Source organism: Chrysemys picta, chromosome 6, assembly GCF_011386835.1.
Source record: "Chrysemys picta bellii isolate R12L10 chromosome 6, ASM1138683v2, whole genome shotgun sequence".
NCBI lineage: Eukaryota > Metazoa > Chordata > Testudines > Emydidae > Chrysemys > Chrysemys picta.
This window is the reverse complement of record NC_088796.1, coordinates 50,395,428-50,421,879: the sequence shown is the minus strand read 5'-3', so window position 1 is coordinate 50,421,879 and position 26,452 is coordinate 50,395,428. Positions and strand designations below refer to the sequence as shown.

General features: G+C 40.7%; 1 protein-coding gene across 9 annotated transcripts in view; it reads right to left on the bottom strand.

Annotated features, from left to right (window-relative positions):
* Nucleotides 1-11,667: 11,667 nt before the first annotated feature.
* MSH3 (mutS homolog 3) overlaps nt 11,668-26,452 on the bottom strand; it is a 198,101-nt gene continuing 183,316 nt past the window's right edge. For 5 of the 9 annotated variants that reach the window (XM_042855881.2, XM_042855882.2, XM_065550148.1 and 2 more), the window contains 4 exons: nt 22,993-23,179; nt 22,662-22,791; nt 18,622-18,796; nt 11,668-12,149 (listed from right to left, as the gene is read on the bottom strand). In XM_042855881.2, the coding sequence (XP_042711815.2) occupies nt 12,056-12,149; nt 18,622-18,796; nt 22,662-22,791; nt 22,993-23,179 (586 nt within the window). In that variant the 3' untranslated portion in view covers nt 11,668-12,055. Of the gene's footprint in view, nt 12,150-15,351; nt 15,571-18,621; nt 18,797-22,661; nt 22,792-22,992; nt 23,180-26,452 lie in introns of those variants that run through there. The other 4 variants (XM_065550149.1, XM_042855880.2, XM_024104527.3 and 1 more) reach the window with 3 other exon arrangements.

Genomic DNA, 26,452 nt, shown 5'->3' with positions numbered 1-26,452 from the left:
ACTCCTCCCACCATCTTGTTTCTCTACATACTTCTAGACACTTTTGCAAAATAAAAAAGCTTGAGAATTATTCTTCTAACTAAAGAAGTTATATGCCAATAAGGAAGATAATTGGTACTGATAAAATTGAGGATTGACATTGAAGATTCTATAATAATGTTCTTATATAACAGAAAAAAAATGCAGAGACAACGTATATAGCTTTCTCTTTGACTTTCCATGACAACGCTATACCAGTTTTTGTTATTAACCCTCAGCATTGGGATTTCTAATGCACTAAGTTGCAGACAGCAAGTACTGAGGCATTAACATCTTTGTGGTAGACAACATTATCAATAAGGGTGACTCAGGAAAGGCATAGAGAAAGCATTTATGAAGGGGGTGACAATATTTAACGAACAGACAAAAGCTGTAAAGTGTACAGGTTTTCAAGAAGATGGTATCCTTAATATATGCACAAGGGTATTTTCCTCATGTTTCACAACTAAATATCACATTGTATGAACTTTAATAGAATACCTTTGGCACAGGTAGGCCACATCCCTAGACCAAGACTATCGTGAGGATAGCAAAATGTGGATACTCAAAAAAGGAAGATAAAATGCAGATTCAGACAGAGCTTTCGAACTCCCACAGGAACTAAGGACCATCACAAACCTCACCATCTTCCACTCCAAGTGCAAGGCGCATTTGACCTTGCCTTCTCTAACAAACAGCAACATTTGTGGGTGTCTACTGTTGTGACAATTGGTCTATAACTTTTGCCTGGTTGGGAAATGAAGTCAAGTTACATCGCCATCCGTACCAGCTGCAGCTGAATCCCAAACACCACCTGAGATGAAACTGGACCAAACTTCAACAGCAGCAGCTCCAGCTCATCTCAACTTACTTTTTCTCCTTTCCTCAAAAGGACAGTTATTATCAGCTTTGATACCATCTAAGAGACTGTCAAACAAGGGGGTTTTCCTTCTAAAACTCTCTCCTGCTAAAGGGAAAGGAAACAAGAAATGTTAAGATAAAAGCATTACTTAATACTTTAACTTCAAACTGTTTTTACTTCTTTTCTCTATCTTTAATAAAAGGTTAAAAAGATTTGTAATGATATGTTTGCCATGGTACTTAGCAAGCTGAGGTTTCTGTATACAAAACTCCATTAACACCATTTAATGTTGGACAGTGTCTTATGAGCAAGAATGCCAACCTCAGGGCAGACTGTTAAGAAGCAGGGTACAAACCCCAAACTGGTTGTGAATTCTATAGTAGAACCTCAGAGTTACAAACACCAGCGTTACGAATTGACCATTCAACCACACACCTCATTTGGAACCAGAAGTATTCAATCAGGCAGCAGCAGAGACCCCAAAAAAGCAAATACGGTACAATACTCTGTTAAACATAAACTACTAAAAAAATTAAAGGAAAGTTTAAAAAAAAAGGATTTAACAAAGGAAACTATTTCTGTGCTGTTTCATTTAAATTAAGATGGCTAAAAGCAGCATTTTTCTTCTGCATAGTAAAGTTTCAAAGCTGTATTAAGTCAATGGTCAGTGGTAAACTTATGAAGAAATAATAACGTTTTGTTCAGAGATACACCATTCCCTAGGTATTCAAAACTGTGAGGTTCTACTGTAAATAGATTTCACCAACCAAGCAACAAGTCTAAATGCCTCAGGCACTGGACAGCCTTAACATGGAGTTCCAGACAGGCTCCTTGGACATTCCAATCTGTTTTGCCACCCAGGCATGCTTGACTCTGTGATAGATGGTCACTTTACACCAAAGATCACAAAATATTCAGATTACTCCCAGTCCCAAAGTCACTTACCTCAGGTCCAGTTGCATCTTAGATCTCACACCAAAGACAATGTTAGCAACCAATCCTGTAACAAACTAACTAAAGGTTTCTTAACTAGGCAAAGAATTGAGTTATTTACAAAGTGTGACAGACCCAGACCAGTGAGGTACAGGAGTCTGGTAGAGGGCAAATATACTGGTCACTGGATGAATAGTTTTCTGTTCCCTGAGTGACCAGAGCACGGGCTGTACTAGAGTAATCAGGAACCTGCTAGAACCAGTTAAGGCAGGCAGGCTAATTAGGACAGCTGGAGCCAATTAAGAAGAAGCTGCTAGAATCAATTAAGGCAGGCTAATCAGGGCACCTGGGTTTTAAAAGGAGCTCACTTCCGTTTGTGGTGCGAGTGTGAGGAGCTGGGAGCAAGAGGCGCAAGGTGCTGAGAGTGACAGGGAGAGCGTGTGCTGCTGGAGGACTGAGGAGCACAAGCGTTATCAGACACCAGGAGGAAGGTCCTGTGGTGAGAATAAGGAAGGTGTTTGGAGGAGGCCATGGGGAAGTAGCCCAGGGAGTTGTAGCTGTCATGCAGCTGTTACAGGAGGCACTATAGACAGCTGCAGTCCATAGGACCCGGAGTAGAGGGCGGGCCTGGGTTCCCCCCCAAACCTCCCAATTGACCTGGACTGTGGGTTCTTCCAGAGGGGAAGGTCTCTGGGCTGTTCCCCAACCCACATGGTGAATCTCTGAGGCAAGAAAATCCGCCAATAAGCGCAGGACCCACCAAGATAGAGGAGGAACTTTGTCACAAAAGTTAAAGCTGGTAAGCATACACACACACAAATGAGATCCATTCTTAAATTCAAAATGTAATGAAAGCTTCTATAATAAGCAAGCTTTTATGTCCTTTAGGTCTAACCCAAGCCAAGAAGCTTATCTCTTGCTTATGTTAAGGTACCTTTGCCTTATGTTTGTTTATGTTAAGGTACCTTTGGAGTCCAAACAGCATAAAAATACCCTAATTCCTTCTGGTCAGTGATTTTTATCACCACCTCCCTAGACTCCAAGCAGATGGGATAAGCACTTCTGCACGTGGGTGGGTGGGTGGAGCAATCAAAGTCTCTGTTCCACAATGGCCCATTTGGATTCACTAGACATTCCTGGTGGGCAGGAGATAACTTCTGTAGGAATCCAGAATGTTGCATTAGGTGAAGTTGTTTTCCCTGTTTGTTGAGTTACAGAGTTTCAGAACAAACATTTTACAGTTATAGAGCAAACACTTAAGTATTACCTTATAGCATGGGATACAAATTGTATAAGTAGGATTAATACATGCAGCATCCTACAAGCATTTCATAAAGTCTAAACACATTCTTGTAACGCTAATATCTGTTTTAAATGTACTAACCCACAGGTAAGACAGACTGATTTCCAGCTATGCATTTATCAATGTTCAGTGAGGCCTGGGGCCTTGGCATGAGCTGGCACCTGGTCTGCCAGCATCACAGACAGACAGTGACTGGGTAATCTTAGCACCTTTGGCCAAATTATTCTATCTGAATTAATACAACAGTACACACACACGTTTCCAAAACAAAACACTCCACTTCACATACGTTTCCTGCAGAGAGGATGAAAGAACAAACATGTGAGAGATATTATAGTCTTGTTACTAAATGCAATACTGGAAGGCATTCAGATGCTGTGGGGATGAGTGCAGTATAAGAACCTAAAACAGACTAGGTATTCAACTCACCCTCCCCTCCGCTAATCCTCAAATCAAGAACTCAAATTGCAGATCAAATTTACAGATCTTTGGGACTTAACTTCCTCTCCCAGGGAAAGAGGTAGGGCAGCTTTTCACCCTTTTGACTTAAAAAACAGAGTACCACTTAAATCAATATGCTGTCTTTTACTGAAATTGTATTTTAAATTGTATTTAAAATTAAGATTGGTGAAGTGTGCTGAGACTCAATGAATTGAAAATGCAAGTCCTTTTCATATTCTTAAAGGAGATTACCCAGCCTCTCCTCACTCAGTCACTTGTAAAAGCTCCCGTCATGAGCACCACATCAGCCAAGTTTCTACGTCACCCAAACATTTTATCGAAGGAAAGCAAAAAAACTCATTCATACTAAATTAACATCTTCCTCTTTGTCTCCCAGTGTATCTGGTTTCTTTGTCTGTACTTTAGATCATAAGCTCTCAAAGGACAGGGACAGGAAAGTTCCTTACCCAATAATAGCCTGTGTGCTAGCAGTGTCTCTGACCTTTCTGCTACATATAGGCTATTCCCCACTGCCTATAATTTCTGGAGGCATATCAAAGCAGTAGCACAGCTGCGCTAACCACACCCCTTCTCCCACTGACTGCCAGATGATTTATTCCAAAGCTGTGTAAAAACTTGCAAAAAATAATTAGCAACCAATTCCAATGCCAATCAAGTATCCATATACAGTAAGTCCTTGTTTTAAACTATCCAAATAAAAATGTTGACCCTTGGCTGGAGAACTGTCCATGCTGGATAGAATGAAAATTATTGGATAAGAAATTTTCCATTCTGCGGCCTAGCATCTCCCACAATTCTGCTGTGTATGGGAAGCAGTGTGAAGGGGACAAGAGTAGGGAGGGGTAAGAGACCCAATGGAAAGAAAAAGGAACCACGGACCAACAACTGAATCACCATCCTGCAGAAGTCAGAAAGTCCACTCCATGGTGTCTCATAAAAGGTATTAGCCAATGTCCATGTTGCTTCTCTGAAAATTTTGGCAGCAGAAGCACATACTTTCGGCCCATGAGGTTGCCAAGGATCTTGTAGAATATGCCTCAATTCCTTCTGGTACAGGCACTCAAGATGCCTTTTGAGCCATCCTGCCAGAGCTACTAGCTTGGATACTCTAAGGACTGATACACTGCTCTACAGCCAAAATGCTTCTGAAATAAATGTAATCAAACTTTACTAATTCTGGGTCACTGAGAACGAAAATGATGCTTAAAATTGTTGATTGGCTCTAGTTTTCAAGATATGCTATTGGGTCAGTATATAAAACCCTTGACTTGGGAATGGCGGAGGATAAGTGAGTTATAAAGGGAAGGGATCTCAATTTAAACCAGAAATGACTAAAATATATCTTTGACTGGATCTATGAATAAATCTATGACTGGGTTTGGACAATACTTGCTTTTTAGGCAAAACAATGAATGATGCAATCTGAAGCTGGTATTGCGTCATACATGATATGAATTGCATCATGTTATTCCTAGAAGTCATGGATGATGCAATCATAACGAAGCTTACATCACTCTGCTGAACAAATTGCCCTATATCAGCTCTAGAAATCACACAGTGTCGTGCTCTCTTATTTGTCAGTGTTTGATTTTGCAAAGGGACACATTTATGTTTAGCCAACGTGAGCAGAAATGCCTTGAACTTGTGTGAACAGTGCAGATAACTTCTGCTATGTTTGTGGTGAAGTGACTTTTGCATCACAAAAGCGCAGTATAACCACTATGGTTAAGAAAGCCTATCACCTTTCTTTTGGCTGCAAAATTGGAGATCAGGACAAGAGGTGGGCCCCACACATATGCACACATGTGCAACAAATCTTTGCCAGTGGTTGAACAGGAAAAGGAAATCTATGCCTTTTGCAGTGCCAATGATTTGGAGAGAGCCAACAGATCATACCAGCAATTGTTACTTCTGCATGGTGCCTCCAGTTGGGAAAGGTGTGTCAAAGAAGAAAAAGTGGACTGTGCATTATCCAAACATTCCATCAGCTATACGCCCAGTACCCCACATAGAAGGACTGCCGGTTCCTGATGCACCAGAATCATTCTCACTTGAGTCAGACGAGGAAGAGGAAGAGGATGAAACTTCTGGTCCTGAACCATCAATGTCACAGGACCCACATTTTCTCCCATCCTCCTCCTCTGAACCACACTTCATAACACAAGGTGAACTGAATGACCTCGTCAGGGATTTGGAACTACCCAAGAGTAAGGCAGAGCTTTGGGTTCCAGACTACAGCAGTGGAATCTCCTGGCAGGTGATGTTAGGGTTTCCATGTTTCGTGACCGTCAAAAGGATCTTGTCCCATTCTTCTTCATGGAAGGTGATCTTGTAGCCTGCAACAACATTGATGGTGTGATGGCAGCCCTCAACATCGTTCACGATCCAGATGAGTGGAGACTGTTCATTGATTCATCGAAGATGAGTCTTAAAGCTGTTTTACTGCATAATGGCAATGTTTTGCCATCAATTCCAGTTGATCATGCAGTCCATATGAAGGAAACCTATGACAACATGAAACAACTTTTGAGGTGCATAAACTATGACCAACATCAGTGGCAGCTTTGTGGAAATTTGAAGGTTGTTGCTCTCTTGCTTGGTCTGCAGACTGGATACACTAAGTACTGCTGTTTTCTCTGCGAATGGGATAGTCGTGCAAGAGATTCCCACTACATCAAGAAAGATTGGCCACTCTGACAGTCATTGGAGTCTGGGAGGAAAAGTGTTCAGCATCCACCACTTGTTTGAATCAAGGAAAGATTTTGTTACCACCCTTACACATCAAGCTGGGTCTGATGAAGAACTTTGTCAAGGCCATTGACAAAACACAAGCAGCTTTCAAGTATCTCCGTGGAAAATTTCCAAGGTTAAGTGAAGCTAAGATAAAGGAAGGTGTCTTTGTTGGTCCTCAGATTCGTGAACTTCTTCGAGATGATGCATTTGACCATGCACTGCGTGGCAAGGAAAAGACGGCATGGAAAGCCTTCCAGTTAGTGGCAATAAATTTCCTCGGAAACAACAAGGCAGAGAACTACACGTTGTTGGTGGAAAACCTCCTCAAGGCATACAAAAGGCTTAGTTGCAACATGTCACTAAAGATACATTTTTTGCACTCTCATCTAGATTTTTTTCCACCGAACTGCGGAGCAGTGAGCGATGAGCACGGCGAGCGATTTCACCAGGACATTGCAATAATGGAGAAACGCTATCAGGGCAAATGGAGCCCATCAATGGTTGCAGACTATTGCTGGACAGTGACAAGAGATCTCCATTTAATGAATACAAGAGACAAGCCAAGAAGCGCCGAGTAGACACTGAATAGGACTAAACTATGTACATAATAGTTTTTTGCCTTTTGTTTCATAATAAATTTTATTTATATAAAACTCTTTTGCTGATTTTTAAAGTGTTACATAAACAGGATAGGTGAAATCTTATCATGTAAAGCAACCATAAACACATGAAAAGACCTAAGTTTACAATTTATGATTAAAACTCTACTATCTACACAATATACATAGACATAAAATGTAAAAACTTAAATATCTTAGAACCAGTAGCCAATCACTTGTTTTAATTGTCATATTTGAATTCAGCACATCAAAATACATAATAAATAGCACATTTTATCTCTGAAGCAGGAGACTTCTCAAAAATTGTAGACCAGTGATATCTTGGGTGAAAGAAAATGAATAGAGCGCCCAATCTCCTTGTGGATTCTGTATGCTTGATATGAGTCTTCAGTGCTCTTCTGACATCCAAGATGTGCCATAGTCTCTGTCAGTTACTGTGGGGTTGAACAGAATGAAGGGAGAACAATCTCCTGCTAGGCACATAAAGGAGATTTCACTTTAGGCAAGAACATTTCTGGAGTTCTAAGCACCACTTTGTTCTCACTGAACACACAGTGACATTCCTGCATAAATAAGGCTGCCAGTTCTGAAACTTGGCGGGCAGACGTAATGGCAACCAGAAAACAGATTTTGAGGAAGAAGGTAAAATGGCGATACAGATATCAGAGGTTCAAAGGGATGAGTGGTTAGGGATTTCAACACCAGTGGTAGGTCCCACTTAGGAAAGAACCATCTAACTGCTGGTCTGGACAGTCTAACTGCTCTGAGGAACCTGGATACTGAGGGTTCTCGGCCAGAGAGCCCGAGGATCCTGCAAACACTACTGAGGACTGACACCTGGAGTGCTATGGTGATTGGCTGAAGTCCCTTATCCATTTCTTCTTGGAAGAAGTCCACAATAACTTGACTCCCAGGATCTCTTGGATTTACTCTGTGCTCTTGACACCAAACACTGAATTTGGTCCAGATGGGGGAATAAGCTTTTAGAGTGGAAGCTCTCCTAGAAGAGAGCAGAGTCCCTAAACACTTTGTAAGATAGGCTAACTGCAGCTAATGCTTCCCTTTTGTTATCCTGGTAAGGGTATTCCACAGGGAGCTACTGATTTTTAACCACCAAACCCCACCCTACAGATTTGCACTCCCTCCCGTATCTATCACCAAGGGTGATCTATACTGTAAGGGCCACTTAATGATCTTTCCAATGTTGTTTATACCATTAGCTAATTATTGTAAAGTGCTTTGGATAAAAACGCTATATAAAAATAACTTAATAATAGAAGATTTTTTGTTCTACAAATAAAAGCACACAACTCATATTTTAATATCAGTAGTCTTACCTTTCTAATGCGATAGATGTGCCCTCTCCACCCCCACTGCGGCAGCCCCAGAGCGGGGGCTGGGAAGGAGAAGGGTCTCTCCCCTGCCACAGCAGCCACAGAACACATGCTGGGAAGGAGGGCAGTCTCTCTTCAGCAGCCGGAGCCCTGGAGCTGGGGAAAGTTGCCTCTCCGGCCGCCGCAGCCCTGCATGTCCCAAATTCCCCCCACCCTCTCTTCTCACCCCACTGCCCCCTCCCACCTACCCCCTAGTCTCCCCAAGGCCACCACCTCACCTTACACATGTGTCTTCTCCAGGGTCCAGACATCTAATTAGTGGAGCCATGCCTGCACGGCTCCACTAATTAGGTGGGTGTCCCTTAATTCTCATGTGCCGCCGCCCAGGCGTGCACCTTAGAGGGAAATATCCGCGGACCACCTGAACAGTGGTCCGCGGATCAGTTTGACAACCTCTGATGTAAATAATGATGAGGACAGGACAGTCATACAGAGTAATCTAAATCACTTGGAAGCTGGGTCCATTCAAACAAAATGTGTTTTAATACAGCCAAATGCAAAGTTATACACCTGGAATCCTGTGTACAGTTCTGGCATCCACATTTTTAAAAGGATGTCAAAAAACTGGTTAGGGTGCAAAAGAGCCATAAAAATGATTTGAGGGCTGGAAAAAAATGTTTTACAGTGAGATACTTTAAAGTTCAATTTGTTTAGCTTATCAAAAAAGGAGATTGAGGGGTGACTTGATTATATTGTACAAGTACCTTCATAGGGAGAAAACAGTGGATACTAAAAAGCTCTAATCTGGTTGAGAAAGGCATAAGAACCAATGGCTGGAAGCTGAAGACAGGCAAATTCAAATTAGAACTAAGGCACAAATTTAACACAAAGGGTGAATAAACACCAGAAAAAACTACCATGGGAAATGGTGGCTTATTGTCTTGATGTCTTCTAAGAAGACTTGATGTCTTTCTGGAAGACATGCTTTAGCCAAATACAAGTTAGTGGGCTCAACACAGGAGTAGCTGGGTAAAATTCAATGACCTGTGACATCCAAGTTAGACTAGATACCTAATGCTCCCTTCTGGCCCTAAACTCTATGAACAAGCTATTGATCCAAAGCGCCTTCCTTTGGCAGAGCGAGAGTATGTGGACTGGTAGCAATCACCGGAGAGCTTCCATTCTGCGGTTCCTGAGCTAGTCTACTCAGAGAGAACCACAGCTTTGAGTTCTCCCATTCCATTTGGCTTTCTCTGCCACAATGGAGGACAAATGGAGAGAAGGATACCAGCAGGTGGTGCTATTTGGGGACTGAAATTTCAGTCTTCTAAAGGAGAGAGAAAAGAGAAAATGCTCACTAATGCCCCCAAATCATCTCTGTTGGTAGGGTATTCCAGAGTCTTGGGCCTGCTACTCAGATGGTTGTTTTTCTGCCTCCCTGAAGTTTTTACCTCAATGCTATTAGTCAGTTTGTGCCAGATGATTGTAACTGTCATGATGGATCCTAGATGGAGAAATGATCTTTGACATTGCGTGAGCCTATCCATAAAGGGCTTTGTAGATCAAGACCAAAACCCTGAATTGGATCAAGAAGCCAAAGGGGAACCATGTGCAGATTGTGGAACACTGGCACAAAGATGCTTTCTTCATCTGATCCTGTTTCAAAGATGAGCTATTGTCCATGCTGTTATGCAACACATATAGCTTCCTTGTGAACTTCTTTATCCAGACCTAGGTAAACACTCCAATCTGAAAGTAATAAGTGCATGAACTATTGTAGTAAGTGTTTGTGAGGAAGGGATGGGATCTCTCGGTTAGCCAGAGATGAGGGGAGAAGCTTATGCTGACTGCTGCTATTTGAGTATCCAGAGTCAGAAATGCTTCTGTAATATATTTGGAGGATGCTTTGTAAGCTGCAGAATGATTGCACACTGAAAAAAATCTTTCACTAATAAGGTTGACAGTTACTTTTAAACGTAAAAAAATATTTGTGCAGCTTGGGATTATATTAGTTCTTTACACTGTAAAAGCCATAGCGTTCATTGGCATGATGATACAATTTCAGTCATTTTAAGATCCATTTAAAATGCATTACTTAGAAAAAAAACTGGATTATTTTTTATTCTTGTGAATATAATCAGGCAGGTTCTCATCAGCAGTTTCTCCAATAAAATGACAAAATGCATTTTGTTCTTTCCCCTATAGCAAATGTCCAAAATAATAAGATGTTTAACAAAATGAGTGGAGATTTATAGAAATAAAATAGTTCTATACATATGATAAACATTAATATTTTACTAAATTTTAAATGTATGAACTTTATCTTGATTATGCAACTGTCGGTAGCTGACAGGGCAATGGAACGAGCTATGTTGGGAATTTCCCTTCTGGATCGTATCCCAAATGAAGCGATTAGAGAACGCAGTGGTGTGAAAGATATTGTTGTGGAAAGCAGATATAATAAGATACAATTGGCGGGCCACACAGCACGGTTCACGGACAATAGGTGGACCGCAATCATTACTGAATAGTACCCGCGCGAACAGAAAAGACCACCTGGTCGGCCTCCTAGAAGGTGGGAAGATGACATTGTAAAACGTTTTGGACAAACTTGGAGAAGAAAGGCAAGAATGGTGGACGTGTTGTGATAGGCGCAGTCTTAACGACAGCTGAAGACTGATCGATCCAGGTGATACAGGTGATTTTCATAGCAGCAATACTCAAATCACATTTCGATCTGCAAACTTATGCTTGTACTAGAAACATCTAACATCACTTCAACTAAAAAAAAAAAACTTACAGTCAACGGGACTTTATGGATTGCTACTTCCACAGTTTTGGTTGCACCCTCACTGTCTTACGCATTAACATGCTGATATCACTCTCACACACTGCCCTGGAAGAAACTTAGATGTAGTCTTTTTACAGACTCTGCTAGGAAGTGCCAATAGCAGCAGTAAAGCCAAAGTCGAAACTGAAGAGGCAGCAGACCACTGTGAGCACGGAGAGGAAAAGTGAGCTTGAGCACATTTGGTGCTGTGCTCTTCAAGCCTGCTGATAACACCTTTATAAGCATGAGCAGCAGAACAGAAATCCCCTTATCTCCACACCCAATGCATAGTTTTGCTAAAAATTTTAATGTTTAATTTTAAACATTGTTTAAAGGGTGCTTTACCAGAATCTTGAATATTTTTAAAAATTGGCCAATATAAAAATAATCAAGTTGACAATGTCCTTTATATTACTGAATCAAAGGTAAATATGAAACAATGTAGTGTGTGAATGTGAAGAGCTGCATATCCCTAAATCAAATACAGTGAATGAACAGCTGAATTAAAATTTTCCAGTATAACACACACACACAGCAATATTATTTTCTTCAGAAATCAAAGTACAATAATCTTTAAAGCCATTATTTTATTTTAATAAAATGATTTTCTAACAATTTACAAACATAATTATTAATATTTTCTAGTCACACTGTAAACTTTATCAAATGCAACTAGTCGCTTTGCACTTATTTATTCATTTTTTTAATAAACTAAGAGGGTAGGGTAGAGAAATTCCATAAAATGAGCTTGTCTTTAAAAATTAAATGTGGAGTATATTATAATGTTCCTTGTTTTCAAAAGGTAACCCCCCAATAGATATACGGTCCACTTAACGTATATGAAATTGCACATTATTCAAATACATTACTCTGTACAGTAGTATATTTTGAATTGCTCATATTTTGTTAATTACTACAGGCTTCAAATAGGTAGGATCTGAGGCATTAAAAATGGTCTATTCATTCATCTCCAGTTTCACACACACTATTCCATTTTTGTAGTTCCTGGGAATCATTTATATTCCATATTCTGGCAAAAGATTTTAGCCTTTTTCTGAAAAACAAAACCACAAAAATCAAAATAAGGACATGTATTTAAATTTACAAATATATCAATTAGCCACTGAAAACATGGAAATTGTTTTAAAGTATTTTGCATGCTGTAAAAAAAGGAGCAAGACTTATGAGCTCAAAGTAAAATCTTCCAATAAGTCAAAACACTATGTTAACAGTGCCCACTGTAAATATGTGGGTAAAATTTTCTACAATATACATTTAATATTTTTGGTCACTATGATAGGCTCATGAAATGCAACAAATTATCTTCATGAGGCTGCCACGGTACAGAAAGCAACAAGCAAATGGCACAAAAGACTGAGCACAATATATGTCAATGAAGAGAAATAGGAAAGTGCTTTACATAGATAAGAATGTTAAAAACAATACCAACAGTCATTCAATAGCAGTATATATATTGATATATATATATCAACAAGTATATATTTCAGCAATGGAAGAGACTAGAAGAAATTTGAGATATATTCTCATAATTTGTAAGTAAATGCACACATCCAATTCCTTTTTTTAATTTTTGAGACCCAAGAAAGATAGTGAGTCAGAGAAACTAAGTAGCAGCAAGATATTTAACATGAGTGAGAATGTGTTTCTGATATTTCACATGAATATGAAAAGCTAGTGAAGTCCTTAGATATATCCAATTAATTTTCCCATATAACATGCAATGAGGTACAGAAAAAATTGACGAGTCAGCTGGCCTTGTAGGTCTAGTGGTAGCACAGTATATTGCTATGTAAGGATCCAATTTTGATCCTCAAGATCATGTCCACATTTCCAGATGGGAAGCAGCTGAGAGTATACTAAATTCCAGTGGGAAGGAACCACTTCTTGTCAACTGCCCGTGACCCTATCTGTCAAGAGTCGTGTTAACAGAAGAAGATGCATCTACAAGTAAATAATAGATGCATATTATCTAACTGACCATACTGCACAATTCTAAGAAATCTTTGTATCCCAAAAATATGAGTGCTTTTCTTTTTTTGAAGATTTCATTTTAAAATGTAAACATTCAAAATATTTAATATTACTATTAGAACCCTGTTGGGTATTTTTTGTCAGAAAATGCTGATTCATCAAAAGGTCTCAATTTTGTTCTGATGTAGAATGGGAACATTTTGAAATTTCAAAAATTATCATAGGACAGGAAAACCATTTCCTATGACCTAATTACTATCAGCCCAATAACGCTTTTGTCTTTGACAAAGAGTATATCACAAAGTAATGCTGCAGATCAAAGAAATGGAGATATTTCAACAAAAAGGTTTCTCAACTCAGACCAATAATTGGAACCTGGGTCTCTCACATCCCAAGTGTATGTCCTAACCATTAGGATATAGAGTGAGTTGCTTTCTTTTTCTGGCCCAATTAATATTTAATTATACAAAGGGAAACAGATCCAACAGGAGACACTGAGATACACCCATTCTAGAATAGCCAGCAGTCTGGTGAGTCAGGGCACCTGCCCAGGAAATCTCAAAAATGTTCATGGAATAGGAAAACCATTTCCCATGCAGTACTAATTACTATCAGTCCAACAAAGCTTTTGTATCTGACAAATAGCATATCACAAATTATTGCTGCAGATTAAAGAAATGGGGATATTGTAGCAAATCTGCAATTTTCTTATAATTTTAAGAGTCAGAAATATAAAGCAACAAAACTAATTATTATTAAAAATGGTTAAAGTCACATTCTTTGGGTAAGAACATCTGCAAAACACTGATATTATTAAGATTATAAAACTGAAATTAATGGCATGTATAGATATACTAGAAGAAAATGTTTTTATCAAAAAGTAAAAACTGGAACAAAGAATTAGGCACTATACAGATGGAAAACTTCTTATGATATGCAATCGAATGACATGTTTGAAATTTTGGACTAGATAACACATTATTTTAGGCCCCAGATTCTTGAAGGAATCATGAATAAAAGGATGTTATCTGCAAAGTATATGCAAGAGGTCTACAGCAGCATGTGCACTTCCTGGACCAGTAATACCACCAGACATATTGAAACTGGAGTTTACACAATAAGGTACTTCCTTGTTTAAAAACAGGTGAAGATGATGAAACATCAAAATCATCAAAACAAAGACTGAAAATTATATAAAATTATAATACTATGTACATCGCCTAAATTATGCAAGTAGCTGAAGAGTCTGAATTACATAGCAGTACAGTATGTGGACTGTATGCAAGATTGAATAGTAATTTCCACTTTGCAGTTTATTAATACTATTATTATTTATTCTATTATTTGACAAATATACAATGCTATACAATACCAAGTGAAAACATATTTTAAGGCATATGCATACCATTGCAGTGTTAAGGGTCAGCTATCAAGCATAACTCTACATTTCCTGATTTGTGAATACTTGATCTCTCAACTTTTTAACACTTCATTCCAGAAGAAAAGACCTAAAACTTTTCATAATAAACAATGCTTGTGACATTTTCTGAAGAACTCTGATATCCCTATGGTTTGCAGCAGGACTTTTTACATTTAGCAGGGGAATAGTTTTGAATCAAGGAGGTGCCTTTTGCTGTCATAGAATCTTAGAATATCAGGGTTGGAAGGGACCTCAGGAGGTCATCTAGTCCAACCCCCTGCTCAAAGCGGGACCAATCCCCAGACAGTTTTTTACCCCAGTTCCCTAAATGGCCCCCTCAAGGATTGAACTCACAACCCTGGGTTTAGCAGGCCAATGCTCATACCACTGAGCTATCCCCCCCGTAATTCCATAGCACCATGTAATTCCATAGAGATTAGGCAGAGTTGTAAACTGTTGAAAATCACTATTTTCCATCTGTGGTTCCCACAGTTGAGCTTGGTTTTGGCAGCATACCAAAATCTCATAACATTATGGCAGCGTACACTCAGTGCCCTATTGTGTCACTTCAATATTTATAGTTAGGACAAAATCCAAACATGCAAATGGATTATCTGGATGTTGCCTCAGGGAGATGGGCATTGTACCAGAAAGCAGGAGGCTCTGAGTTCAAGACTCACTTCTACTGACTACTGCTGCAAATTTTGTACCCTTCACAAATCTTATTAAGGAAAACCTCATACCCCACTGAAAGATTTCATAAGTTTGGAGCAGAACCCTGACCTCTAATATGGGAACTCAACTCCCATCTACTTAGCCACATTGCCTCTCAGAAAGAACCCACCGTGATTTTCTCTTTGTCTAGGTTGTCTGTAAAAGAGGCCACTCATATATTTCAGTTTCTTGTGGTGTTGTTGTCTAGTGGCTGGTCCACACAAGATAACAGCCTTCTCCTGCTGACAGCTAGCGTAGTTAGTTCTGTAGTTCAGGTGGTAGAATGCTGTGCTGGAGTACTGAAGGCACAAAGTTCAAATCTTGGTGATGATTCCTGGTGAGGGGTTTACTACAGTTGCCAACAAATGAATTTTTTTTTGCTTTTTATCTTTTTAAAAAACTACATATAAAAAGCTATCTTAAAAGAATAACTATGTAAGCTTAATTATAAGAACTGGAAAATTCAGACAAGCCAGAATTAACATTACCTACTCAACTAAGGTTAGGTTATAACACTGCCTTAGCTGGTTTAAATTTTTTTCTCTTTGCATAGCAGTTTTTAATGACTTTAGAAGCTCACACAGCAGATGATAAAATTAAGACATTTATGAGCAACTTGAGGTTTTACATTTGAATTATGGGCCATATAATACTGACAAGTATAAATTACTGCATAATTTTTCTTCAACCCTTTATATATCTTCTATGTATATATTAAGGTTTTATTGTTCTGTTCTTAAAACATGACAGTATAAGAATTGGCTTTAAGCTCTGTAGACTGCTTAGCTTCAAAGGAATTGTTTGTATCCCAAAATAATTAGGACCTAAAAAATTTGCCCTGGAAATCCTTCTGCCTATATTATTTATGATAATCAGAAAGAGCTTGATCTATATTACATAGCTAAGAGCTGGTTTGATTTGACATTTCAGATGAGAATCAGAAAAAATCATTAAAGTTTGTAGAAGTCATCTTACAGTGCAGATCCATTATGTACAAACCAACAACATAAACAGATGAATCCTTACAGACTTCAACATTTTATGAGTCTTTAAATCAGATGTAGAAAAAAGTATTTACAGTACCTATCTGTACTTCTGACTAACCTGTTTACATACAGTTGTTAAAATGTTATAAGGTCTATAAGAAGTTATGCCAGTTAATACACTAGAGAATCATCCATCACCTATTGTATAAGACAGGCCCAACTAGAGCACCCTGTAGTGGCAGACTAGGGCTGAAACAGTATGCCTTCCTCAGTTTCCCTCCTTGAGAGGCCACAGTAACTCCATGCCAGACTTCTTACCTCAGTCATACCCTACTTTGGGGCCAGTTTATTACCAAAAGAGTGCAAAACAGTTGATAACAAAAGATCCCAAACATAGTCCATTTATCACCCCCCTGCAGATAGTCCTTAAAAATCACACATTCTCTCGTCCATCAACATAGCACATGCCAAATTCTAGCATCTTCCAACACACCTGGGCTCCTTATCACTCCTTTTCTGTCTCTCTCCCAGGATAGCCAACCCAGCCCTTCCACCTGGAGCATAACCCCATTCTTCCCAGTGGGAACCTCCACAGACCCTCTGCTGGGAGATCATCCTCACCGTTCCCCTAGGCCCCCTCTCCAGCATGAAGACATCAGTGTATAAGCCCCTTCGCAGCTCCTTTGCTTTCAGCCCTCTCCAGCCCTCAGCTTTGGATCTTCATTTTAGTGGTTAGCAGACAAATTCCGCTGCTACTCAATGGTCTCCAGCCCTGGCTCTTTGGGCTTGAGGAAGTCAGCCAACAAACCTCTCTTGCTGTTCTCCTGCCTTCAGCCTTTCCCCAGGAACCATGTACAGCAGTAATACTCAGGCCTCAGTGGTTCAGGAGCCAAATTAGCGATCAACATTACCCAACAGAGCCACAGTAGTGTGAATTCACTTTTACATTTACTCTCTCTCAATAAACTTCTCACAGCAAAATGACTGACCAAGTATTATATTTTATCAACCACAATTGGTTAATAACATAGTAATTGGTTGGTTAATAATTAAATCACATCGTGTTTTAATATCTATATTAAAGATATATCAAAGAGCCACAAGAGACACATTAAAGAGCCACTTCGGCTCTCAAACCTCAGTCTGAGTATCACTGATGTACAGCTTCCCTCAGGAACCTCCTAGTCTCCTGGGCTCTGGCAGCTCTCAGCTGCCAGTATCTCACTCCCAGGCAGTTCTCACCTGCCCTTCACCTGACCAACTCCTCCACTGTCTCAGTCTCTTCCCATTTATATGGCCCAGGTGCCTTCTCTTAAGCCTAATTGGGAAGCAGATGATTAATTACAGGTACATTGGCTTCTTCCTTCTTAAAGGGTCAGTGTCACCCTGTGACACCTACGTAATGTACAGTATATGTATAAGCACATATCTGAAGTTCAATATCAGTAAAAACATTAAAATCCCTAAATTTCCGGAAAATGTAAAGTTTTGAGGTTTATTAAAACTAATACAAAGATATACTCTTATTTAAATCAGAAACAAAGCTCTCCAGGTCCTTCTCTATTTTTATAAATAGCTAGCAAACTCTAAACTCTTAAGTAAATAAGTTTAAATTATTTTCTAAATTAAAAATATCTGGGCTAAGTATTTTAAGACATCAACTAATCTTTTTAGTACCTATTAATAAATAAAAAGTTATGTAAATAGACATCACATTTATATTTATTTTCTTCCTGAAGTAAAAATATGTTTTAGACCAGTGGTTCTTAACCTTTACTGCAGCCTGTTCTCGCACCCCTTATCAAAAATCGTTGAAGTAGGTCAGTTCTTTAAACCTAGATATATTTTTTGTTTGTATATTACAGTAATTGTTAAAAAAATTATGTTAATAAATACATAGGTTTGATTAAACAAAGTAGTTGTACTTACGTGCCTGTGCTTAATTTTTGTTTTCTATGTTTTACCTTCTAAAAAAATCTGGCATGTCTCGCACCCCCAGAAAGGGCATCTCACACCCCCAGGGGGTGCACCCCAGGTTAAGAACCACTATTTTAGACGAACAAATTAGCTTACTAAAAATTGCTGTAAAAGATTCAAAATTGTTTCTGCCTACACTGTTTTTTTAAAATATGAACTAGACATACTGCATATTTTAGGTAGTTTAAACCTTTGATAGGGTGACTGAATATACAACTAATTTCAGTTATTTAATTTATAAAGCTTTGATTAAAAAGGACAGCATGATTTCATACACTTTTTCAAGAGCTGTTTTCATTGTATCTTAATTAAGTATTTAAGTGTGTCTGGTATAACTCTTAATGCTCTTTCTGATACCCCATTTACTGGAGAAAGCTCCCCTACTCACATCTGAAGGTTTCATTACAAACAGAAGAATTCATCACAATTATTCTGACCTTTTCATATTCACTAATCCCTCAAGCTCCTTTGATTTGTGAGCTGCCTTCTTTAAGATTTCTTCAGGAACATCTGCTAGTTTAGCAACATTTAGTCCATAACTCCTTGCAGCAACTCCTCTAGTTATTTGATAAAGAAAAGTGATAAATTCAGGATTCTCTTCATCTTCAGATCCTAGAGAATAAGTAAAAAAAAAAATCACTATTGTATCAATAAAACTCAAGGTCCTGAAGATTAAGTTGACAGAACAACAACATATTATCCGTACAATTCATAGAATCACAGAATATCAGGGTTGGAAGGGACTTCAGGAGGTCATGTATCCTCCTTAATAACCATACCCTACAAGGAACATTAAGCCAAAAAAAAGATGGATTATTTCAAGTGCCAAAATGTCTCCTAGCTAGCTAGTATACTTTGCATAGCCCCTTTCCAATAGCTTTATTCTCATTTGGGGCCTGATCATTGAGAAGTTTGTGTGTGGAGAAGCTACAGAATTGGGCCCTATCTCTTTGTAAGGCTGGTAAAGTTACTGATACTAATTTAGGCTACATTTACACTGGACACCACTGCTGGCAACATGTAGGATATGTGTAGGTACACATCACAATGAAAAGCAAGCTTCATCTCACTGTGGTATGTCTCTACACACATCAGTGAAAGGCTGTGGCAGCGGAATGCATTTGGAAAAGGCTCCGGCAGCAGGGAGCTGCCAGAGTCTCTCTCTGCAGCCTCCACCCTGCCAGAGCCTCTCCTCACTGCCAGTCCTTTTTCTGTGGCTGAGGCCTTGTCTACACTAAAGAGAAAAGTCGATCTAAGCTACGCAATTTGAGTTATGTGAATAGTTTAACTCAAATTGACGTAGCTTAGACCAACTTAACACGGGGTGATGTCGATGGGAGACACTCTATTGACCACCGATGCATTGATTGCGGCAACGTCGATCCTCTGGTAAGTATAGACAAGCCCTGAGAAAGGCTCTAGCAGCTCCTGTGGCAGGGAAAGGTGCTAGCAGTGGTGAGACAGTGGGACTCTACACTGCTAAAAGTAGCAGTGTAGACAGGGGAGGCAATGCTCGGGCACGTAGAGAGTGGTGTACGATATGTACCCTAAAGGTTCATATGTATCTTTACTCACCTAAGCAATGCCTCACTGGCTACACTGTTCTATATACCCATGTTGCTGGGGTGTGCAGTGTATGTACCCTACACGCTGCCGTAAGTAGTGAGCAGGGTAGACATACCCTTAGAGTACAGTTTAAATACATAAAACTAGTTCTCCAGAACATAATATCATGTCTCTCCAATATTCCTGAACAGACATGGAGGAGTGGAGAAAGTGCCAGGACTCGTGCACGCTGGGGCTCTGCACACCCAGCACACCGAAAGGCTCTCTGGTCAACAGTGAGTTAGGTGCCTGGGTTTGATTAGAGGAAGAGTAGAGGGTGGGGATGGTGGAGCTGCAGTTACAGTTGGAAGTTACAGATAAGGGTGGTCGTCCAAAGGTTCAGGTGGGAGCACAAAAGTCATCACGGCTGTTGCAACCATGATGATTCCTTTCCTCTGTCCCTGTGGAGATCCCCAGTGCATACCCCACTTATTCAGGCTTTGTGTTGAGAACACACAAGATAAATTGACCCCCAATCACTGCCATTCAATCGTTCCTCTTTTCTTTGGAAAACAATGAGGAGCTCTCAGTGGTGAAGCTCAGGTTGACTCATCCTTTGAGTGCTGTTTTGAACTCAATGCCATGGCTTCAAGCCAGTAGAGTTGTCCTCTGCCATCCCAAAACATGACAAAGAAGGGAGGCCGACAACAAAGCAGGAGAGGTTTAACAGAGCATAAAATAGAGGCTGAGCCAAGCAAAAACTTTGCAAAATACACCAAAAAGTCTAACTCTGTTGAAGTTATTCAAATCTGAAGATAAACAAAAGAAAGAGATAAGGGTAGTAATAGACACCGCTGAGCTCCTGCTCACAGCCTATGATGGTGGTGGGGATGTGGAGGGGCGGGGGGGAAGAGATAGGACTGCACCCCTTATATGTTCTCAGGAGAGGAAACATGAAAATACAGGCAGGGTGCATGCTCAGACCAACTACCGTATTTTCCGGCGTATAAGACGACTGGGCGTATAAGACGACCCCCCAACCAACAGGGTGTAAGAGACAAGTTTTGGCGCATACGCAGGGCGCTTCTTTAGCTCTGGGTTTATTCCCAGAATCATTTATTCCCGGCCCTGGCTGCGCGCTCTCATCCATTAAAAGGCGGGATTCCCACCTCTCTGCTCTCATTTAGCGCAGCGCTTCCCTGGGGCCACCCTGCGGCACTTCCCATAAGACTCCCAGCCCTATGCTTCCGCAGAGCTGTAACAGTCGGCTCCAAATCAAGCCAGTCCGCCCCTTGGTTACCTACAAGCAGAGCCAGCCGCTCGGGCTGCCCTGCCCAGGACGTGCACCAGAAGAGGCGCGCTGGCTACTTAGGAGCCCTGGAAGCGAGCGGGCTGCGCTGCACAAGCTCTGGCCATGGGCTTGGACTTCAGTAACGTGCCCGGCTAATTCCCCCCCGCCCCGCGCTTCGCCGCAGGGTCGGTGCCGTGCCAGCCTGCACATTACACACAGACTAGAGCAGCCCCCCCCCCCATGGTGCGGTGTCCGGTGCGATTGGGCACGTGGCAGTGCCCTCCCTCCCCCCACATGTGGGGCTGGTTCGCAGCCCTCTGGGCCCCGCGGGCTGGGGCTGCAGGGGACCCAGCTTGCCTGGCTTCCCGCACAACACGGCGTCCGGCGCACTGGCTCGGCAGCTGATAGGGCTCAGCGCTGTCTCTGGAGCCGGGACTGTGTTCGCTCAGCGTGGTCTTAATCAGCTGAGCCTCGATGGTCCCCGGCTCGCTCACTCTCTCTGTCCGGGAGCCGTCACCCCTTGGGGCAAGATGCCCTCCCGCCCCCCGCTGTTCGCCCCGATCCGCCCCTGGCCTGCTCCCGTGCGGATCGTGGCTCCCTTTCCCCGTAGGGATCCCCCCGCCCGGGCACTCCGCGGCAGCCGCAGCTGGTTCCCACGCTCCTGTCAGGGCGGGAGGGAGCGGAGGCAGCCGCCGCAGCCCGGGAGACATATGTGGTGCCGCAGATTCAGCTCGGAGGTTTCAGCACCCGGCGTATAAGACGACCCCCGATTTCGGAGAAGATTTTCCTGGGTTAAAATGTCGTCTTATACGCCGGAAAATACGGTAACACTGCTATCTAGAAAGTTAATAGAGCATGCACAATATGAAGAAAGGGGTCCATGTTCAAAGAAGAGGAAACATTTAATATTAATTTTCTTCTCATCTCATTAACATAATGAGAATATCACATCAGCCTGATAACCAGACCATAACATTTAAATATTGATTTTTTTTTTGTGTGAATGAGATAGTTTGATGATCAGGCAGGTGATTCCCTTCATTAGGAATGCCACCGTAGGTATGACATCATAAAAAACATCAGCCAATTAGAGCATGACTTTAGACAATCAGTGCTCAAAATGCATATATCCTCATTTCTTGTCATTTAAATAAAACATAACACTAAGGTCAAATTCTACCCGTTACATGTTGGTTGATGGCTTACACTGACAGAAATGAGAGTTATGTGCATATATGCCAGTGCGAGTTTTTGAAGTAATTACAATTAATTGAGCACACTTTTTAAACCAGTTAGCTTGAGAATATCATGTAAACAATAACAATATATAATATTTTAAAATCTGGTGTTCAAAGTGTACTAGGTGCTGGGTGTACAAATAAGGAGACAAAAGGTTCCTGTTCTGATATATTTACAGTTTAAATAAACAATATATCCTCAGGCTAATTAATCATGAAACAAAGAAATAAACATTTTTCAGTTTTCAAGCAAACAAGAGATTTAAGATATAGACGAAGATTCTTAAAGCAGTCTAGTGGATTCAGACATATATCTTTATCATATTTGTGTTTAAATACCCAAATCTCAACCTATATCTTTATATCCATAATACTAGTAATCTCAGACAATTTCATACTGTACCTTTTTGTTGTTCACTTTCTTCTTCATTCACCAGGAAGGCCATGTGGTAGTTCCCAACCTGCTCTGGGTATATCTTTTCTAGATCACATACTGAAGGGTAGTGAGTGACAAACAGTGTCAATGATTTCACCTACAGCAAAAGAGACACATGTATGAATATTTTTTTAAACAGACGTTTAGCACTGGTGTCCTCTTTTCCATAGCTCTTCACTCTGTGAAGCTGAACATGTGCACATTGCTCCACAAAGGAAAAAACCAGCTTGCAGACCTGCTTAGCGTAGCAGTCAGAGTTCCCCTGCAATACAGATACAAATACATTTTAAACACTTACATCTCTGATAAAATGTTCAAGTGTAGCATAGGCAATAGCAATTCCATCGTGTGTGCTAGTTCCTCTCCCCAGTTCATCCAATATTACTAGTGAACTTGAGGTCGCTTTTCTTATTATCTCTGCTGTATCTGTTAGTTCTTCCATGAAAGTACTCCGACCCTTGTATATGTTGTCTGCAGCACCCATTCTGCAACCGAAAACAAGGCAGTTTGTTTAATTTATTAAATTCAGATCAAAAGACCCTGTGTTTTGGAAAACAAGCATAAAAAACTCAATACTTTTGAAAATCAAATTGGCTTCCTATAAAACTTTTCTTCTTGTTCCAAGGACAAAAACATAGGGCTTGAATTATTATTCAACATCTCATACAATTCTAAACCTCTTTTTAAAAAGTTACAATAATACACAGATGCAAAAGCAAAGACATTCTAAACAAAAGAAATATCCTGTAGTATAATGATATGTAAGTAACAAATGTGCCCTAAAGTGATGGGATGTACTGACCTTGCAGGATTCTAGGGAAGAATCTTTCCAGGTCACCAGTAATCTGGCTTGCTCAAAGGCAAGTAAACCCACAATACCTGTATCTGCTTCAGGAATTCTATAAAACCAGCAGAGGTTTAAACAAGTGAGTTTACTTGGCATGTGGTCCTTGTTATTTTGACAATAAACCCTGCTGGAAGAGCATAACCTGCTTAATATCTCTTGAAAAGGCCCGGGAACTTAAGAGACCTGCTAGCCCACAGTAAGGACTCTAGTGAAGATAGACTGTAATGAAGAATGATTCTTCTATGCTTTGGACAGTTTGTTTCTCTTTCTTGTAAGCACTTTTATTAATGTCAAACAGAGGCAGCAGAGCTGGGACCTGAAGTGGAGAGATCCTGGTGGTGTTTTTTTGTTGGTTTGTTTGTTTATTCTGTTCTGCTAAGTGAATCAAATAAATGTCACATTTAAGGCAAGGGGGAAGACTTCATTAAACAAAGTGTCTGGGTGCCTCATTTATGGTGGGGAAATCTAGGCTTTGTTACAGAACTTAATATTCAGAATAGAAGAGGAATCAAGGCATAGCCGACAGTGGCAGGTATTGGTATTCCCAAATGTAGGTGCAGAATCAACTCATGGCCTCTGGAATTTGCGCACTCAAGCAGTGTTTCACTCTGAAGAGACCTCTGGACAATCATCGTAGTTTGGTCTTGCAAAGAGTAATAGTTGGAGAATGGGAATTAATGTAGTAATTTGTCTCAGTTAAAGAAGCACTCTTGCTGACATCCTTAAAATCATTAGAAGAAAAAGATTTAGCAAACATTGTATGGGACTGAAGAGCAGTCTCCCATTACCCAACATAAATTGATGTGTCTTTATCCTGCCACACAATTGTTTCAGAACTGCTCACTTATAACCAAACATACCAGAATGGCCCCAATGAACTCTTTTTTTGTGTCAGGATCGGTATTGACTTGTCTTTGTTTATTTTCACACTTAATTGGATGAACAGAAGCAGAATCTGCTGGATGAAGTCTGCTACATATTGACAAGACTTCCCACGAATCAGACAGTCATGTCAGACTGGGAACACTTGGATTCCCAGTTTCCTGAGGTTAGCTGCCACTACTGCATGGCACTTTGTGCCCAGCTGTGGACAGACCGAATGGCAGTACTCTATAGTGGTAATGGCAGCCTCCCACTAGGAAGCTTAGACACCTTCTGTGGGCTGGGTGGATCGAGGTATGAAAAGAGGCATCATATATGCAAACTACAGGTGGAATGGCTTTTCCTGTGAAACAAGTCCAGCTTCTTGGTCTCTTTGTCTTTAGGTGTTGACCTTTCTTACCCCAGTGAGTCTTCTCATTGGCTGCTGCCACTACCAGTGAGCCTGGTGTGGTATCAGTGTAAAATTGTTCGAACCCTTGACAGAGGACTTGATAGCAGCAGTCTTCTCTCTAAGATGTTGGAGCCAATGAGGCAGGGGTTTGCCACGGTAGTTAGGAGGGTCTAATAGATCTTCATGTATTGGGAGAGATAATGACCTGATATAGAGTCATGGAGAATATCAAGGAGCTTTTCAGGTTTGTCTTGGACTATATTGACAGGAATCTTTAGGGTAGAGATGACTCTTAATGTCTTGAAATGCTTTACAGTCCTGCTTGCAATCCCTCATCTGATCATGTGTTGGTGATATCTGGCTGCACACACACCTCAAACAACACACACACACACACACACACACACACACACACACACACACCGCTCCATAAAGGAAAAAAAAATCCCTGCAGACGTGCTTAGCGTAGCATTCAGAGTTCTCCTTTAATACAGAAACAAATACATTTAAAAGTGTATGACAGATTAAACACTTACATCTCTAATAAAATGTTCAAGTATAGCATAAGCAACAGTGATTCCTTCATGTGTGCTAGTTCCTCTTCCCAGTTCATCCAATATCACTAGTGAACTTGAGGTTGCTTTGAGGTGAGTTATTTGGGACTGAAGTGCAATACTGAAGTAGTTCCGAGCATAAGGAATGCCCCCTAGAGGACAAGACAGTCAAAGATGTAGAAAGCATAGGGGGCTTGTGGCTAATGGAGAGGGTACCAAGGATCTGTATACTTTTGTAGAAGAAGTGGATGGCAACCTGGGCAGCAGTGACCCAGAGATGGTCGAGTTCAGGATCCTGACAAAAGGAAGAAAGGAGAGCTGCAGAACACGGACCCTGGACTTCAGAAAAGCAGACTTTGACTCCCTCAGGGAACTGATGGGCAGGATCCCCTAGGAGGCTAATATGGGGGAGAAAAGAGTCCAGGAGAGCTGGCTGTATTTTAAAGAAGCCTTATTGAGGGCACAGGAACAAACCATCCCAATGTGCAGAAAGAATAGCAAATATGGCAGGTGACCAGCTTGGCTTAACAGAGAAATCTTCGGTGAGCTTAAACACAAAAAGGAAGCTTACAAAAAGTGGAAAGTTGGACAGATGACTAGAGAGGAATATAAAAAATATTGCTCAAGCATGCAGGGGTGTAATCAGGAAAACGAAAGCACAATTGGAGATGCAGCTAGCAAGGGATGTGAAGAGTAACAAGAAGGGTTTCTGCAGGTATGTTAGCAACAAGAGGAAGGTCAGGGAAAGTGTGGGACCCTTACTGAATGGGAGAGGCAACCTAGTGACAGATGATTTGGAAAAAGTTGAAGTGCTCAATGCTTTTTTTTTGCCTTGGTCTTCACAGACAAGGTCAGCTCCCAGACTGCTGCACTGGGCAGCACAGTGTGGGGAGGAGGTGAGCAGCCCTGAGTGGTGAAAGAATAGGTTAAGGACTATTTAGAAAAGCTGGACATACACAAGTCCATGGGGCTGGATGCAATGCATCCAAGGGTGCTGAGGCAGTTAGCTGATGTGATTGCAGAGCCATTGGCCATTATCTTTGAAAACTTGTGGTGATCGGGGGAGATCCTGGACGATTGGAAA